Here is a 16,678-nt window from a genome sequence, read left to right on the forward strand (position 1 = left end):
CAAATAGCCCCAACAGGCCACAGAAACATGGAAATGTCCTACATGTCTGGAAATCGCACGAATCGTCCATCCAACCTTGTGCAATTTACGATGCGAGCCCTTTCAAAACGCCATCAAATGCTGGTAATTCTGTTTAATGCGGTAACGAGGCATTATGTGTATTTCTTGACCTTCCTGTCCTCTGCTGACTCACTTTCATGCATCACAACTGATTGACACGACAAATTAAATTTCTTACTGACATTATTGTTCTCTGGTGGCCATTCGTGATATTCCTTTGAAACAGCAAACGTTTACATTACACACATCTCCACAGCTTTCCACGTATACCGAATTGCAGTTGAATTGGTCGGTTTCTTCTTCGTGCTTCATCTTTTTTGTCACAGAGTGTATATTGATGAAAAGTTTATGTAGGCCCACATAATCATTACTACTTACCTTCAATGCATTGATATACATGCAATTCATTATATCGGAGTTCTTGTAGCAACTAATGTCAATAACTACTTTATCCTCCTCTTCGAAGGAATTGATGATGTGGAAGTAGAAGAAGGCTTTCGTTGAAAACGTCTTCACAAGACTTCCATCTTTTCTGCTCAACAAATGGATGCGAGTCTAAAATTGGAAGAAAAAAAAAGAATTTTAATTTTGCTACTGGTTTTCTACTTTCAGATTGTACATGACAAACACACAGACAGACACATAGGTAGGTAGATAGATAGATAGATAAGTAGATAGATAGATAGATATAGATATACATAGATATAGATTGGCTCAAAAGTAGGTGTACACCACTGCATTGATCAAGTATAACATTCTAGCTTATAGGTCTACTTGCTTCGGATGTTCCGAGCTTAAGATATAAGTAAAAGGTCATAAAGAACAAATAATAAAGAAACTAAGTTTACCTGATGGGTAACAATAAGAAATGATATAGAAAACAATGAGATGATCAGTATACCTACTTTTGTCCCACCATATATATATATATATATATATATATATATATATATATATATATATATATATATATATATATATATATATATATGTGTGTGTGTGTGTGTGTGTGTGTGTGTGTGTGAGGGGGAAGTGACTGACGAAGAATAACAACTGAAAACAAATACTTTATCAGTTTGGTTCCGCAAATAATTCTGTACTCAGAAACTGGTGCCTTCCGAAAGCTGTAAGACTTTCACAGATAGTTATCAAAATAATGGAAACAACTGTAGTTAACAATTACAACGATATTGTATATCTATTTTTGTGAATTTCTTCTATTTTTATATCTTGGTTTTGGGCAACGGTGCATAAAAGTACACAATCTGTTGTGTAGAAGAAGAAGAAAAAATAATATAATGTTGATTCTAAATAGAAAGAAATAATGTTTAATCTTAGTAGCTGAAGAAATATGTTGATTTTATGTGTATAATCGATGATCTTAGTTACCGCACAGCAGATAGTCGTTTATTTAAATGTTGCTATGACAACCATCGAAAAAGAAAAGTATTATTAATGAATTTTAGACGACAATAAAAAGTAATAGTGACACAAGGTGGTGCGTCTTATTTAATGCAATTTGACCGTGTTGATATAGCTAAAAAATTACGCGAACTGTGGGCTGGAATGTAACATAAATATAACGTTACATTTTAGATGGTATCTATCGACCAGGAGTACCTTGAGATTAGTTTGAAGTTCAGTAAAACAGCCTCATCATAGCTTTCAACACGGAGTATACTTTACTCAGAAGTAAGAAAAGAATTTATAGACACATCAAAATGAATGTTTCTGGAAGTGAAAATATAAATGAAGAAGTTGTTGATATAGATGTATCTGGTATGAACTCATCAACGAACGTAGTTGATCTTATAAGACAGCTTGGTCAGCAAAGGTCGCAGAAACAGCAAAAAGTGGATACCAAGGCTGGAGCAACTAGCACAATCCGTAAATGTTAAGTTTGAGGAAATAACTAATCAAATGGAAACTAAAATTAAGAGTAAATTGCAACAAACAAACCAACAAATACACTCCAAATTAGAACAGATTATAAGATAGAACAGATTTTACATCGATTTACTTATGTGCAAAGTTCGGTAGAAGTTGTGGAAACCATAGTTAATTACCATACTAGTCAGATCCAGGAATTGCAAGAAGAAGTAAATGCAATCAAAGAAAAATTTGGTACTACAAATGATGATCGAGTTCCCGCTGTCAGCATTGAACCCATACCGTATGAATCCCGAGTAGCAGTGGAAAATAACAATTCATCCAAAGGATATTCAGACAGGAACGATAGTGAAGCTAGTATGGAGAGAGATAGGAGAAGAAATCACCCCTCTCTCCGCCGGAAAAACATTTCCGTTAATTACAAATCTTGTAAGCATAATATTTAAAAAATCATTTTCAGTTCAGCAAAATTAGATTCCTAACAACATTTAGTGGAAGATCAGATGACATCCCGACTAGCACGTTCTTAGAAAAGTTCGAGGAAGAGTGATTTAATGGGAGTAGATAAATCTAAATTGTTGAAAAGTCTGCCTCATAATTTATTACCACCGTGTTCCGTATGGTTCAAAGCAATTCGAAGTAATTTACGTAATTATTTAGATTTTAAAAATGCTTTACTTTCTAATTTTGAAAATGATTTCATGTTGGCCAATAGTGACGCCTGAGTTCGAAATAGACATTATAACCCAAAATTGGATAAGACCCTCACTGATTTTGTAATATCCATATATAATGAGTTAAAATTAATTAATCGTATCAATAGGAATCAAGAGTAATAGAAACAATCCGAATCTTGTTACCTTTTAAGTTGCAACAAATGTTGATTTCTGCACAGAGAGAGAATTTTAATCACCTTATTATGACAGTACAAAATTTTGAAAGTCCATCTATGTTGCAAGCTAATAGTAATTGTAATCAAGCCAATATTAATCGTAATCAAGTTAGTTATGTACTTGTTCGCAACATTAATGTCAGGGAAGAAGGTGATCTTAATGCTAGAAATAATAATAGATTCCATTGTAACGAGAATAGAATTGAACCTAATTTAATGGTAATAGAACTGAACCTAATTTTAGGAGAAACAGGAAAAATAATCGTGATGCATTTAGGAATCAAGTGAACAATAAGTTTAACTTTCCACGAAATGGATTTCATAATAGATTCATAGGTGGCAGAAACTATCAAAATAGAAATCGGAATACTGTTGAAGTACATAATAGGCAGGACGGTACACAAGATTGTAGTGTACAATGCAACTTAACCAAGCCCTTTGGCAATGTAACTTAAGCTAACGTTATGGCGTCTGAGAAAATATATTCAGTTTATTTTTGTTTTATTTCACTTTGGATACAGTTATGACTTTATTTGTTATTCGTACTTTGAATTCTATACAGATAATAAAAATAATGGATACCAAGTTGCAGCAAGTTGTGGTATTAACACGAATATTGCTTACTAAAAGTTATGATACCCGAATAAATAAAACATATTATATCATATTCTAACCCACATAAACTTTACTAATTCTTAATATGATAATTTCTTTATTTGTATTAATTTTTGTTATGATATTAATTATTTTGTTTCATTCAATGTATTGTAATAATTTCTTTGTAATTCGTACTTCTGAATTCTATATAATTTACATATGCATTGATACAAATATTGTTTATCAGTATTGTACTTTTGTCCAAATGGAAGAAATAAGTTATATAGTATGTCAACATATACTGAGTTTATTCGTCAATCAGAATGTTCCTTAGGACCTGAATAATTAAATAAATTAATCGCGTTTTGAATAAGTTCTCTTTGTTGATAACTTTCTAGAAATAAAATGGAATTAATTGTTAAATGAATATAAGAATGAGATAAAATGATTTATATATATATATATAACTAGCAGCGTTCACCCCGCTTCGCTGCGGTCACCCCGGAACGCAATAAACTTTGTTACTTAGATAATTTTTACTTTTTCGCTTTCAAGTGATATGATAAAAAACATAGAAGATTGCAGTAAATCTTAACATTATATCGCCTGTCATTTATGTTAACCCGCCCCGCTTCGCTGCGGTCATCCCGGTGCTGGCATATTGTAAAAGTGTCTGTAAAAATAAGCAAATCAATTAAAAAATTTTAAACAGAAGATTCAAGCTATTTTCCGCTGTATATCGCCTGTCATTTATGTTAACCCGCCGAGTGACACGGTCATGCGGGTTGCATATAAATACGTTTATTTTTACCTATGATGAACTAATAACAAAGGATTTGTACGTTATGGACACTTGAATGGTCAATTATCTCAAGACACTGGTAATTAAAAATTAAAGTGATATGATAAAAACCATCTAGGGTCCAAATCCTAATAACCCCCCAAAAATGAAAGAAATTGGTTCAGCCGTATTAGCGTGATGAGCGGACAAAGGATTTTGTACGTTCTCTTTTATATATATAGATAGCCCTCATATATATTACATCAGTGGAGAGCTTTTGTGAACGCGGCATTGAACCTCCGGGTTCCATAGGCCATAAAGTTATATATATATATATATATATATATATATATATATATATATATATATATATATATATAACTCTATGGCCTATGGAACCCGGAGGTTCAATGCCGCGTTCACAAAAGCTCTCCACTGATGTAATATATATGAGGGCTATTCGGAAAGTAGTGTAACCGTATATGTAAAAATAAGTAACGGTCCTGGCTTCTTTCTTAAATTTTAACCAATTCAAGAAGTCATCGTCGGGAGCCATATATATAACGATATTGTATATCAAATTTTTGTGAATTTCTTCTATTTTTATATCTTGGTTTTGGGCAACGGTACATAAAAGTACACAATTGTTGTGTAGAAGAAGAAGAAAAAAGAATATAATGTCGATTCTAAATAGAAAGAAATAAGGTTTAATCTTAGTAGCTGAAGATATACGATGATTTTATGTGTATAATCTATTATCTTAGTTACCGCACAGCTGATAGTCGTTTATTTAAATGTTGCTATGACAACCACCGAAAAAGAAAAATATTATTAATGAAGTTTTGTGGATAATAAAAGGTAGTAGTGATACAAGGTGGTGCGTCTTATTTAATGCAATTTGACCGTGTTGATATAGCTAACAAAATTACGCAAACTGTGGGCTGGAATGTAACATAAATAAAACGTTACACAATGATTTGCGTGCATCTTCTATGAGATGATCAAGAAAAACTTTGGGAGCCTTCTATATTAAATTCAACTATTGCTTAGAAGTAAATCTGTGAACGTATAGTTCACTGGATCTTCTTGACGAAACCCCTAAAAATGCATGTGTGTGTGTTTCGTTCTCAATTGCTGCAACGTTTATACATGGTCATGAAATTTCATCTTTCGTTTTCTGACACGTCACTAGTGACGCTATATCACAATAAAAATAATCTTATTGCAATCGATAAACAACGAAGTTATAAGTGCACAGGAAAGCAACCAGAGGGGGCTAGGGGGCCAGGCCACCCTAAACTTTCCGTGGCCCCCTTCAGATCTCAATACAAAATATTATTAATGCAAGAATTATAATTTAGATATTTGTAAGAGAATTTTCAATGACTTGGCCCCCCTAACATATTCATGCCCCCCAAACTTCTTTGGCTGGTTGCGGGCCTGTAAGTGAATGTAAGTGAATAACATGAAAAACTAGCTTAAAAGCAGTGTTTGTCAATTATTAATGTTAATTATAAAACATGGATATTTTTTGTTGTGAGGAATCTTATTTTTCTTCCCACAACAGTGATTGTGCATAATTTGGTTACGTGCGGAGGAATAGTCAGTTGCTCTTCATCTTCAAGAAATGATTCCCAAGAAAAGATGAACCAAAGAATAACAATGTAAAGATTTTTCTATGCTAGAAGAAAGATTTGAACAGTATCTCATCAAAAAATCCAATCACAGTAAAATAGTTAACATTCTGGCAAAAGTCGAGAAGAACCGGCATGTAAGTAGTCGCAACATTACCAAAGATCTAAACAGTGTTAAACCATTTCGCGAAAGTTGGCTACAAAAAATAAGCTCGTCATTTGGGTGCCACATAACCTGATTCAAAATCATTTACTCGATCGAGTTTCCATCTAAGAATCTTTGCTGAAACAAAACGAATTCGAGCTATTTCTGAAGCGGTTAATCACGAGTAATGAAAAGTGCATAACATACGTCAACAATATGCGAACAAATCGTAATCAAAGCGAAGACACACTCCATAGTCTGTGGCATAGCCTACATCGAAGCCAAGGAAGGTTGTGATGTGTGTTCGGTGAGGTTTTAAGAATGTTGTGCATTACGAGCTGCTGAAACCAAGCACAACAATAGACTTTGACCTGTACTGTCGAGAATTAGCACTAGCACACCTAGCAATTGCAAAAGAAACGGCCGGAACTGGTCAACAGAAGGGTGTTGTACACCACAGTGCCAGATCGTATACAACTTTAATGACCGGTCACAAACTGAGAGAACTTGGGCGGGAGGTTTTAATACATCTATCGTATTTATTTATTTATTGAACAAATTCCCAGATACAGCATAACTTTGCCATTTTACACAGGGACATGCTAACAAAAGAAAGAAAAAAACAAGATAACAATAACAACAACATAGAAAAAAGAGTGTAAGAATAAAACTATTCCGTCAAAGCTCGCTTAATTGCTCTTTCAAACACTGGGTAGCTCGAAAATATGCCCACATCAGTTGTTACTTGATTATAACAGTTTGGTATTCTATAAAAAAAGAGATTTCTGTATAACAGCCAACCTAGGACGGGCAAGATGGAATAGGTGGGTATTCCGGGTGATGTGGGAAGGGACACGTAAGGATAGTTCCTGAAGTAATATTTCCGATCTTAAGTTTCCATTAACTATTTTATGTAGATATTTCAGGTCAGAGATAGTTCTGCGTACTTCAGGAAGTCTGAATATTAAGATGTTGCAAGAGTTCCTTCTTAGATAATATTCGAAGTGCTGGAACACGAAAACGGACTATAGTGATGAAGAAATTGAGAACAGAATCAAGTCTGGAGAGATGTGTAGGTGCTGCCATGGCCCATATGGGAGAGCAGTATTCGATCTTGGGCGTTATTAATGTCTTATAAAAAGTTGCTAATGAAGAAACAGTGCGTAGTTCGGTGAATCGATAAAGAAGTCCCAACATGCGCATTGAATTCTTTAGTATTGAGGAGATGTGGTCAGAGAATGTGAGTTTTGAATCAAAGATGACACCAAGATCATTATGACTAGCAGAATGTGTGATAGGGGAATCGTTGATATGGTATGTGGAGGGAACAGGAGACTTTTTCAAAGTAATAGTAATACTGTCACATTTCTTACTGTTGAGTTTCAAGTGCCACATTTCACACCAGCCTGTAAGGTAATTTATGTCTTCCTGTAGAGCAGTTGTGTCATGGAGACACGATATTTCTCTGTATAACTTACAATCGTCAGCAAAAAGCAGAAGGCCACTAGGTTGAGCTGATAAGTGCGTGTAGAGATCATCCATATACAGGACAAACAGCAGAGGCCCAAGTACACTCCCCTGAGGCACCCCTGAGATCACGGGTTGGGGGTTAGAAGTCGCCCCTGAAAGAACAACTCTCTGTTTACGGTCCTTCAAGTAGCTTGTGATTAGAGAGAGAAATTTGCCATGTACATTAAATCTATTGGAGAGTTTATGAAGAAGATGAATGTGACTGACAGAATCAAAGGCCTTCGAGAGATCAAAATAGATAACATCCCTGTACTTGGCACTGTCAGACAATTATGTGTGTTGGTGTCTGCAGAACTTCCTGAATGGTGTTAAGTTAGTTTGAAAAGACATCTGTGAGAATATGTCACAATTTCTTGGCCAGATACCACAGAATTTCTACGGCGACATGAAAGTGACAAAATGTCATGAGAACGAAATATTGTATATGTAGTTTCATAATGTTATTTTAAAATAACAGCAAATAATGTAATATCCTGCAAATGGATATGTTTACAACCAACCAACACATATTTATATTTATAAACAACACCATGTGTGTCCTACTACAAACTACTACAAGAATACAAGTAGCAGACGACAGGGATACAGTAGCAGACGACAGTGACACAACTAGTGACGTTATGAAGAAGGACCACCAACGCCACTGTAACACTACAACAGCTATAAAACCAGGAGGATCACAGCAATTGATATAGGTTTCTGGCTGGTCAAACCCACTCTCTGAGCTTGCTTGGAGCTTTGAGAGGAACCTAACCCAAAGCCTTTGCCTTGCTCAGAACTCTAGTCCTTTCCTACCTACTTAGTTAGCTCGGAACTCTGTGCGATTCCTAACTTCAGCCACCCAGCTTGCGTAGAACTTTGTGGTTTTTTAAGCCCCTTTTGCTTGCATGGAGCAATGGGAACCTCAATTCACTCCCCTTATCTTGCTCGGAGTTCTGTGGAGATCCTTCCCTAGACTGCTCGTGCCTTGGCATATCTTCCTATACCTAGTTATTAGTGGATTATTTATATTAGAGCGGTTTTGTATCATACTGTTTTTAACAGAAAGATTCTTATAATAAAATTCGGTAGTGGCAGAAGACGTTCCAGTGTATAATTTACTCTACCTAAGAAGAACTCAACAATATATTCTCAATTTTAATCTCCAAAGACGCAATACCTGATATTTATGACCAGGGCCCGGATCTTGTTGACAAGTCAACTTTTTTTCTGTTGCGCATAGGACAAGGCAACTTCAAATAAAAACGTTATCCTTCAACTCAAGATTCTAAAAGTATATTGTTTTAGGGTCAACGTTTGGTCACTTTTTGCCGTTTTGAAGTTTCAGGTCATTTTTTAATATTTAAAGGTAACTTTCAGGTCACTTATGGTCTTTTTAGTACATAAGGAAATCTCATGGTCTTTTCTTGTACATAAGGAAATCTTAAAATGAGCACTGTTCACGGATTTGAAAAATACGAAGTTATCTCTTTCCCTGGTTCCTGATTATTAAGGTGGAAAACTGCATTCCTAAGAAGCTAATGAACACTAAGCTGTAGCTGGTTGACTAGGGATAGGGGTTGGTAGGTGGCCAAACAGATGGTTTTAGATCATTGACCACAAAGGATGTGATTACGTGAATAACTAACAATGGATTAGAAGACATACAAAGATTTTAAACGGGGTTTTTATATATTATTCTCATGTATATAGTCTACACTTGCGAACTTCTATTGTTTAAGTGTGTTTCCTAGTTTCAAATCGGGAGTGAATTGACGCTTTCAGTACATACAATGCCGTACAATGAACTGATCAATAGACTGCAAGTAACTGAAACAAAACTTTGTGAATATGAGTAAGAAACGTTAATTTAAATCTAATAGATATTCAAAAATGATAATGTTTAACGAAATAAACGTTTAAAAAACAAATTTTAGGGTCAACTTTTGTGAATTTTAGGATCATTTTAGAGGAATTTTAGTGTAATTTTATAGGTCACTTTTTAGAAAATTTTAGGTCAACAAGATCCGGGCCCTGTTTATGACTAATATAAGCCTGTATTCAGAATGCCATTCAGATTATCAGGTAACAAATCTCCTCACCTTACTATCGCCATGCCACTTGAAATTGGTGATCATGGGTTTACCTAGAAATTTGTTTTTGACAATGGATGAAACTGAAATACAAGATGGCTGTTCCACAATCACAAAGTAGTTGTCCGTAATTCCGAAACTGTGCATGTAAGATGGTTGCATTTGCCAGCGTGCAGAGATCGAACCAACGATACTTGCTTCTTGAAAACAGGACTTCTGAGCATCAGAACAATCTAAAATAAAGTAAAATGATGTTTTTTTAAATATATATATATATACCAAACCAATGTTCGTAATTGATGGAATTTAATGTAGGCTATATACACCATTAATTAATTGGTATGAAGGATAACGTTAGCAATAATCCTTTAATTGCCTTCGTACCAATAAATCCCATCAGTAATCAAAGAATTTATAACTACGTATCGTAATGTTAACTTTCAAAATAGAATATGACAACCCAATACTACATAAAAATGAAAGTGATTTTGTATGGGATCCCATAGCGAACAACAGCTGAGGTATTTGAACTGAATTTTGGAATGTAGATATCATCAGGCTGAGACTGAGTTTCAACTATGTTACTTATATTAAAATGAGTTACTCTAAGGAGGAAATGAAATGAAAAAAATCTTTGAGTTTCACGTCCTACAATTATGGCCTTTAGGCTAAGAGAAGCAATGATTAAAGCAAGTGAATGATAATGGAAGTTTAATAGGGGATGATAGGAGAACAATGGAAAGAAATGCAAAGGTCTTATTAAACGCTTGCAGGGACATGGGAAAAATTAACTACATGCAAGTTCGTCGGGATCGTAATACGGAAAATTATGGATGCCTTAAAATATCAAAAAATACTTTTGATAAAGTGGATAGTTTCAAATATTAATATCTAGGATCAATATTAACAGACGAAAATCATATTCACGAAGAAATTAAATGTCGTCTAAAAGTAAATAAATTTGTGTTATTATTGAGTTCAAAATCTCTTGTCGTCGCGAATTCTGTCGAAGAATTTGAAGCTTAAAATATATAAAACGATAATTATGTCTGTTGCTCTGTACGGTTGCGAAACATGGTCGGTTACTCTGAGGGAAGAACATAGACTGAAAGTATTTGAGAACAAGATCCTGAGACGAATATACGGACCTAAGAGGAACGGGAATAGGGAATGGCGGAAACTTCATAACGAGGAACTACATAATTTATACGGTTTACCAAACATTGTTAGGGCCATGAAATCTAGAAGGCTCAGGTGGGCAGGTCATGTAGCTAGAATGGAAGAAAGTAGAAACGCTTTCAAAGTCTTAACTGGAAGAACAATCGGAAAACGACCATTAGGAAGACCTAGGTGCCGAGGAGAGGACAATATTAAGATGGATTTCGCAGAAATAGGAATACAAAATAGAAACTGGATCCAGTTGGCTAAGGATAGAAGTCAATGGCGAGATTTTGTGAACACGGCATTGAACCCTTTGGTTCCATAGGCCATAGATTTAGTTACTTAATTATAATGATGATGCAATAGCTGGTGAAATGAGAAAGTGGGAGAAAACAGGAGTACCCCGAGAAAACCCACGGACACGGTGTTGTCCACCACAAACTTAATTGAAATGTGATCAGGTACCCCACTTTCCAGAGGTAAGCGCTCTACCACTGAGCTACTTTCTTCTCTACCCTAAAGAGGGTATGGCAGGGTCAAAATTTATGCAACAAAAATAGTGCCTCACAAACCTCTCAAGACAGAGCTATAGGCTAAAACCCAGGTATGCAAAATAGGGATGGCAAGAACCGGTTTCTGGTGGAACTGGTTTTCGGCTCTGAACGGATCCAGTTCTATAAGATCGATTTCGGAACCGATTTTCCAGATCCAGGTCTGGAACCGGTTCCCAAGGTCCGGCTCTGGAACCGTTTTTTTAGATCCACGTCTGGAATCAGTTCTCAAGATACGGTTCTGGAACCGGTTTTTCGGATCCACGTCTGGAACCAGTTCTCAAGATCCGGTTCTGGAGCCGGGTTTACGGATCCAGGTGTGGAACCGATTCCCATGATCCCGTTTCGGAACCAGGTTTTCGGATCCCGGTCTGGAACCTGTTCCGAAACCAATTCTGAAAATCGGATATTCAAGAACCGGTTCTTCGCGGAACCGTTTCCGCCGGAACCGGAACTTTGTAACCATCCCTACGCTAAACCCGAATTGTTGGCAGGCTGTGAACAGTGTGATAAATGAAATTACTCCGCTTGTCTCATTTGGCTAAGCAAACTGGATAATTGGCAAACTCATCACCTAAATAGGCAAACTGGCAAACTCATTTGACTAAACACCCATTGATGGACCAATTTTTTTTCTGGGAGGCACAAGCGGATCTGGGCGGGAAGAGCAGAAGCGCGTGGTCCTCTCTGCAATGTTTTAAGGGTCTTTGGGGGCTTTCGGATCCAGGTCTGGAACCGGTTCCTAAGATCCAGTTGTGGAAGCCTTCTTTCAGATCCAATCTAGAACCCGTTGCTAAGATCCGGTTGTGGAATCGAGTTTTCGGATCCAGGTCTGGAACCAGTTCTGAAAACCCGATCTCAAAGAACCGGAACTTTGTGGCCATACAAATCCCCTAATACAAAATCCGCATTTAAAATAAACAGACCCATGTTCTAGCGTTTTTGAATATTCATGTTTAAGAAGATTAAGGTGGCATTTCCTATAATGTACTCGAATGTTACGGAAATTTGAAAGTGACGTGTTGTTTCTTTTGGATCAAAAGTTCCAACATATTTCAATGAAAAAAATTTTTGTACGCCTTATATCTGTTGAACTACATTTAGTGTAGAAAAACCTAAAATATCAGTTAACTAAATATGATGTGTTTATTCCGTATAAAATACGAAAACTCGATTTAGGAGTTTCAAAAATTTTGTAGTCTCTAATCCACGAACTAATTATTGGCCAAGATCTCAATCTTTTGATGCATTTTTTGGATCAATCCTTTTTTTTTTTTTTTTTTTACCACATCACGGAAAAAGAACAATTGAACAGTTTAAATTGACTTTTGGAACATTGTTAGTGCTTATCTTACGCAAAATTTTTATTATGAAATTTTGATTAAGGGGGGGTTAAACACTTATGCGAAAAATAAAGTATATTAGAAGGGCAACCCAAAAGCATTAAAAGCATAACAGTAATTTACACAAATGGTTGGTACCTGAAACATGGTTGTGGTTGTCTAAGAGTCCAGAACAAACTAATTTTAAAAGCATAATAAAACATAATTTTAGAAAATAAAGCATAAACCATAATTTAAAATATATAGCACAATTCTTGGAATACTCTGTTTAACTGCAAGTTTAACATACTATATTAATATTTTAAATAATATTTACAGTGCAAAACCTTTGAGAACATAACAATGCAACTATGAAAAGCTGTAAACTTTTCGGCGTAATCCTTTGATGTGGAGAAAAGAAGAAGAAAACTTTCCACCAACAATGAATAGCACACAAGAACTCCACAGTATATTGTCATGTGTACCTCTTGAACTTGAGCACTTTCTGTACTTTTTGGTGGCATCTTTTACTTTTACTTTCTCTATATATGCACCTCTAAGACGCACACAAGTGATAGAAAAAACTGACTCGAGTAAAGCATATCTCTTTACAGTGCGTTAAATAGAAAGTTCATTAAGTATGAAAGAAACTCATTGCATAAAATATTAATAAATAGATCAAGATATTTGGAATATTTAATGTATAGCAAATATTATACATTATACACGATTAATGTAAAATAATGATTGAAATTAGCAATAAAGCATAATTTGGAAAAAAAATAAAGCATAATTAAACAAATATGAAGCACAATGTGGGTTGCTCTATATATTAGTATCCCCACAACTTAGGGCGATGAAACTAAAAAACCACCACTGCATATTATAAAAATGCCACAATGAACAGAACACCTCACTTACTATATTACGATGATCTTACAGAAATTAGCATATTGTGGATAGGTCAAAAATATTCACTGGATAACCTATTACCTGAGCTTTTGCTGCGTTTGGAGGGAAACTTGACGATGCAATAGGAGATTCCTGACAAAGATGTCGTTAGTCCTAAATTGTAAGTTGTTCCGTCGGGTGTAACGTGAGGATGTGAAGAATGATTTACTATGGCCACATGCTGGGATACATCAACCTGCATATATAAATTAAAAATATAATTCTCGCTAAGAATAGACATCTTAATTTGTTTTCTACTGTTAGAAATTGAAATAAACTTTTCAAATTACTGTATCTATAGTGCATAGGCCACTCTTATAAAATTTGAGTTTAGGCACATTAAAACTAATCTCGGTCATAGTTCAAAGAGCAACTTGGAAAAGGAGATCATTTCGCAAGATCTTACTTTTGGAAAACGAAAAACAAAACCATTTTCCAGAAATACCACTGCTTGTACGAAAATATTTGCATGGGACACTTGTAGAATATGTTAAGATCTTTCATTTACAAAATTACGGTAAGAGTAACGAGATTGGATATTTAGTTATAGAGAAACTCTTATCGGGGAGTATTGTCCTCTATTATCGGAATATTATCCTTTTTTTCTTTTTTCATTAACTGCTTGAATTATAGTCTTGTCTTTCCATGCTTTGTAGAAAGTGAAGTAGTACTTCATCAGTTGTCTTTATATAATTTCAGAATAACCTTATATATATGCACAAGAAGTCCTCTTCCACGTTGCCGAATTCCGCGTCGTGTACGCTGTGCATATCTTTCTATTCCGTTCCAATTGTCAGGAATGGATTGTCGAATTGAAGTTGGCACACCTGTCACTTGTACACGACGCGGAATTTGACAATATGTAAGAGGACCTTTTGTCTTTTGATGTCACAAATCACCTGCCGGAGTTTCTTTCATTTAGGAGGTAGTCATTTCAATCAGCATCGGTGCGTTGAGCTCGTTTACTGCATAACAATGCCCCAGCGCACATGATTTCTATTGCCAAGGCTTACACTTCACATTTGGCGGCACTCTGAGTGGGCGTAGTCATTGTAAACACGTGTTACTCGCACTAGACTTGAAGTGGCAATGAGGAACAGCCGCGAGAGGAAAGTGGAAGAGTGACAGTCAGCGTCAGTATAGCCAACTTAGACATGAAAATCTTTGTCCGTTGTAACGTTACTTTAGAGGATGGGCCTCGTATCTCTATGTAATGTCATATTTCAGTGTTTATGGTGGGAAAATATGTTAGCGGACGACTCCACAAGCATTTTCAGATTACATTTCGTTATGTATTCATATTTAGCAGCTAGTTCGTCCCTAAATTTTACATTTTTCTCCTACATCGATGAGGAATATCCTTCATCAAGCTAAGAATCTTCTTCTGAATTGTGAAGCAGAAATATTTGTTCTCTGCAATGTAATGATTCTGCCATATTAATTAATGACAATCACAAAATTGCAATATTATTAGCATTTAACGAGAAAAGTGCAAAAATAGGACATACACCAACAGATAAGAATTATTCAAATTATAGCTGAATAAAATGATATTCGAGACTATAAAATCTTATGTGTAATTTTGGAGAAAATTGAGAAAACTTACATTTCTTTGTGAACCTAAAAATCAATTATGTAGCACGAGAACCATCCACTTACTGAGATAAGACTAATAATCAAATATACCATCAATAAATACTTCGTTTTGACAGTAGCAAGACAGCAGACACATCGTAAGGCTAATAGAATATTATCCAAAATTATCATTAACTGTTAAATATTAATTTCAAATTGTTGTCCAATTATAATACGTAGGTCAGTCGATAAACTACATCGAACTGAACAAAAATAATGTTGTAATATCCTAATTTTTGTTTACAAACACCCAACATGTGCCTCTATTTACAAACATCAACTATGTGTCTCTTACTATGGATTACTATGACGCAGGCGACAGGGTCAGCAGCGACACTACTGGTAACACGAAGACAAGGGAATAGCAACGCCACACTCTCTCACCTGGAGCGCCTATATAACCGAACATCAATGTGCGACTGGTCATCCCTCCTCTAGCTTGCTCTGGAGCTCTAGGGGATAATATTCCAAAGCTTCTTGTTTAGTTCGGAACTCTAGACTTCCCATATGCACCTTTAGCTTGTTCGTAGCTCTTTTGAGCATCCTATTCTCAGTCACCTAGTTTGCTCTGGAGCTAAGGGAGATGATGTTCCAAAGCTTCTAGTTTAGTTCGGAACTCTAGGCTTAACATATGCCCCTTAGCTTGTTCCGAGCTCTGTTGGGCATCCTAACCTCAGTCACCTAGCTTGCTCTGGAGCTCTAGGAGATACATATCATCAAAAGTTCAGAATAAACCGATACTTTATTAACACTGAAGTAGATCACCTACTTCTTATGAGACAATGCTTCATTGAACTCTTTATCATTTTCCTTTTCCGCCAGAAAAAATTTCAAATTCGAAAGTTGATCAAACAAAAGGGACTCCTCAATACTAATGCCTTTATCCATCATAAATTCTACACTTTTCTCGATATCTGTCCACTGCGGAATTTTATGGAACTCCATCCATTGAAAATGTGAAACTGATCAAAATTTTCAGTTCATTTCTTCAGATACTCCAAACAGCTGTCATATACATACAATAATGTCTTTCTTAACACTAAACACTGATGCTCACTTTCCTGGCTCTTTTTAACCACTCCCTTAACTTTTAGTGGCAAGAATTATGCATCTTTTCTTTCTGTTATTGTCCTTTTCACGGAAGTGAGAATGGATATGATTTCCACAAATGAGTTATTCTCATCTTCCATTGCCTGAATTTTATTATGAAACACAAACATCAATGAATGAAGAAACCAGAGGTAACGTTCATTTAAAGGGTTTTCAAAAAACTGTTTTAGGACAACAGGAGAATGTTCTAGGGAGAGGAAATAAGACTTCAGGGCTGGGAACATCTCGAGTATTCTGTTGATAGCAAGGAACAAGGAAAGCCACATAGTTTTGGAGTGATAAAGAAGTTGTTTGTATTCAATGTCAACAAAAGATGAAAATTCCTTTAATCCTTCAGTTCTGACGGT

General features: G+C 35.5%; 1 protein-coding gene across 1 annotated transcript in view; it reads right to left on the bottom strand.

Moving 5' to 3' along the window:
• The window catches only part of LOC145671807 (carotenoid isomerooxygenase-like), a 62,840-nt gene that overhangs the window by 14,466 nt on the left and 31,696 nt on the right, over nt 1-16,678 (bottom strand). The window contains exons 6-8 of the mRNA XM_081741040.1: nt 13,629-13,782; nt 9,611-9,834; nt 439-615 (exon numbers count right to left, since the gene is read on the bottom strand). Of these exons, the coding sequence (XP_081597166.1) occupies nt 439-615; nt 9,611-9,834; nt 13,629-13,782 (555 nt within the window). The remainder of the gene's footprint in view (nt 1-438; nt 616-9,610; nt 9,835-13,628; nt 13,783-16,678) is intronic.

This window comes from Thermobia domestica, chromosome 15 (assembly GCF_964235325.1).
Source record: "Thermobia domestica chromosome 15, izTheDome1.hap1.1, whole genome shotgun sequence".
Taxonomy (NCBI): Eukaryota; Metazoa; Arthropoda; class Insecta; order Zygentoma; family Lepismatidae; genus Thermobia; species Thermobia domestica.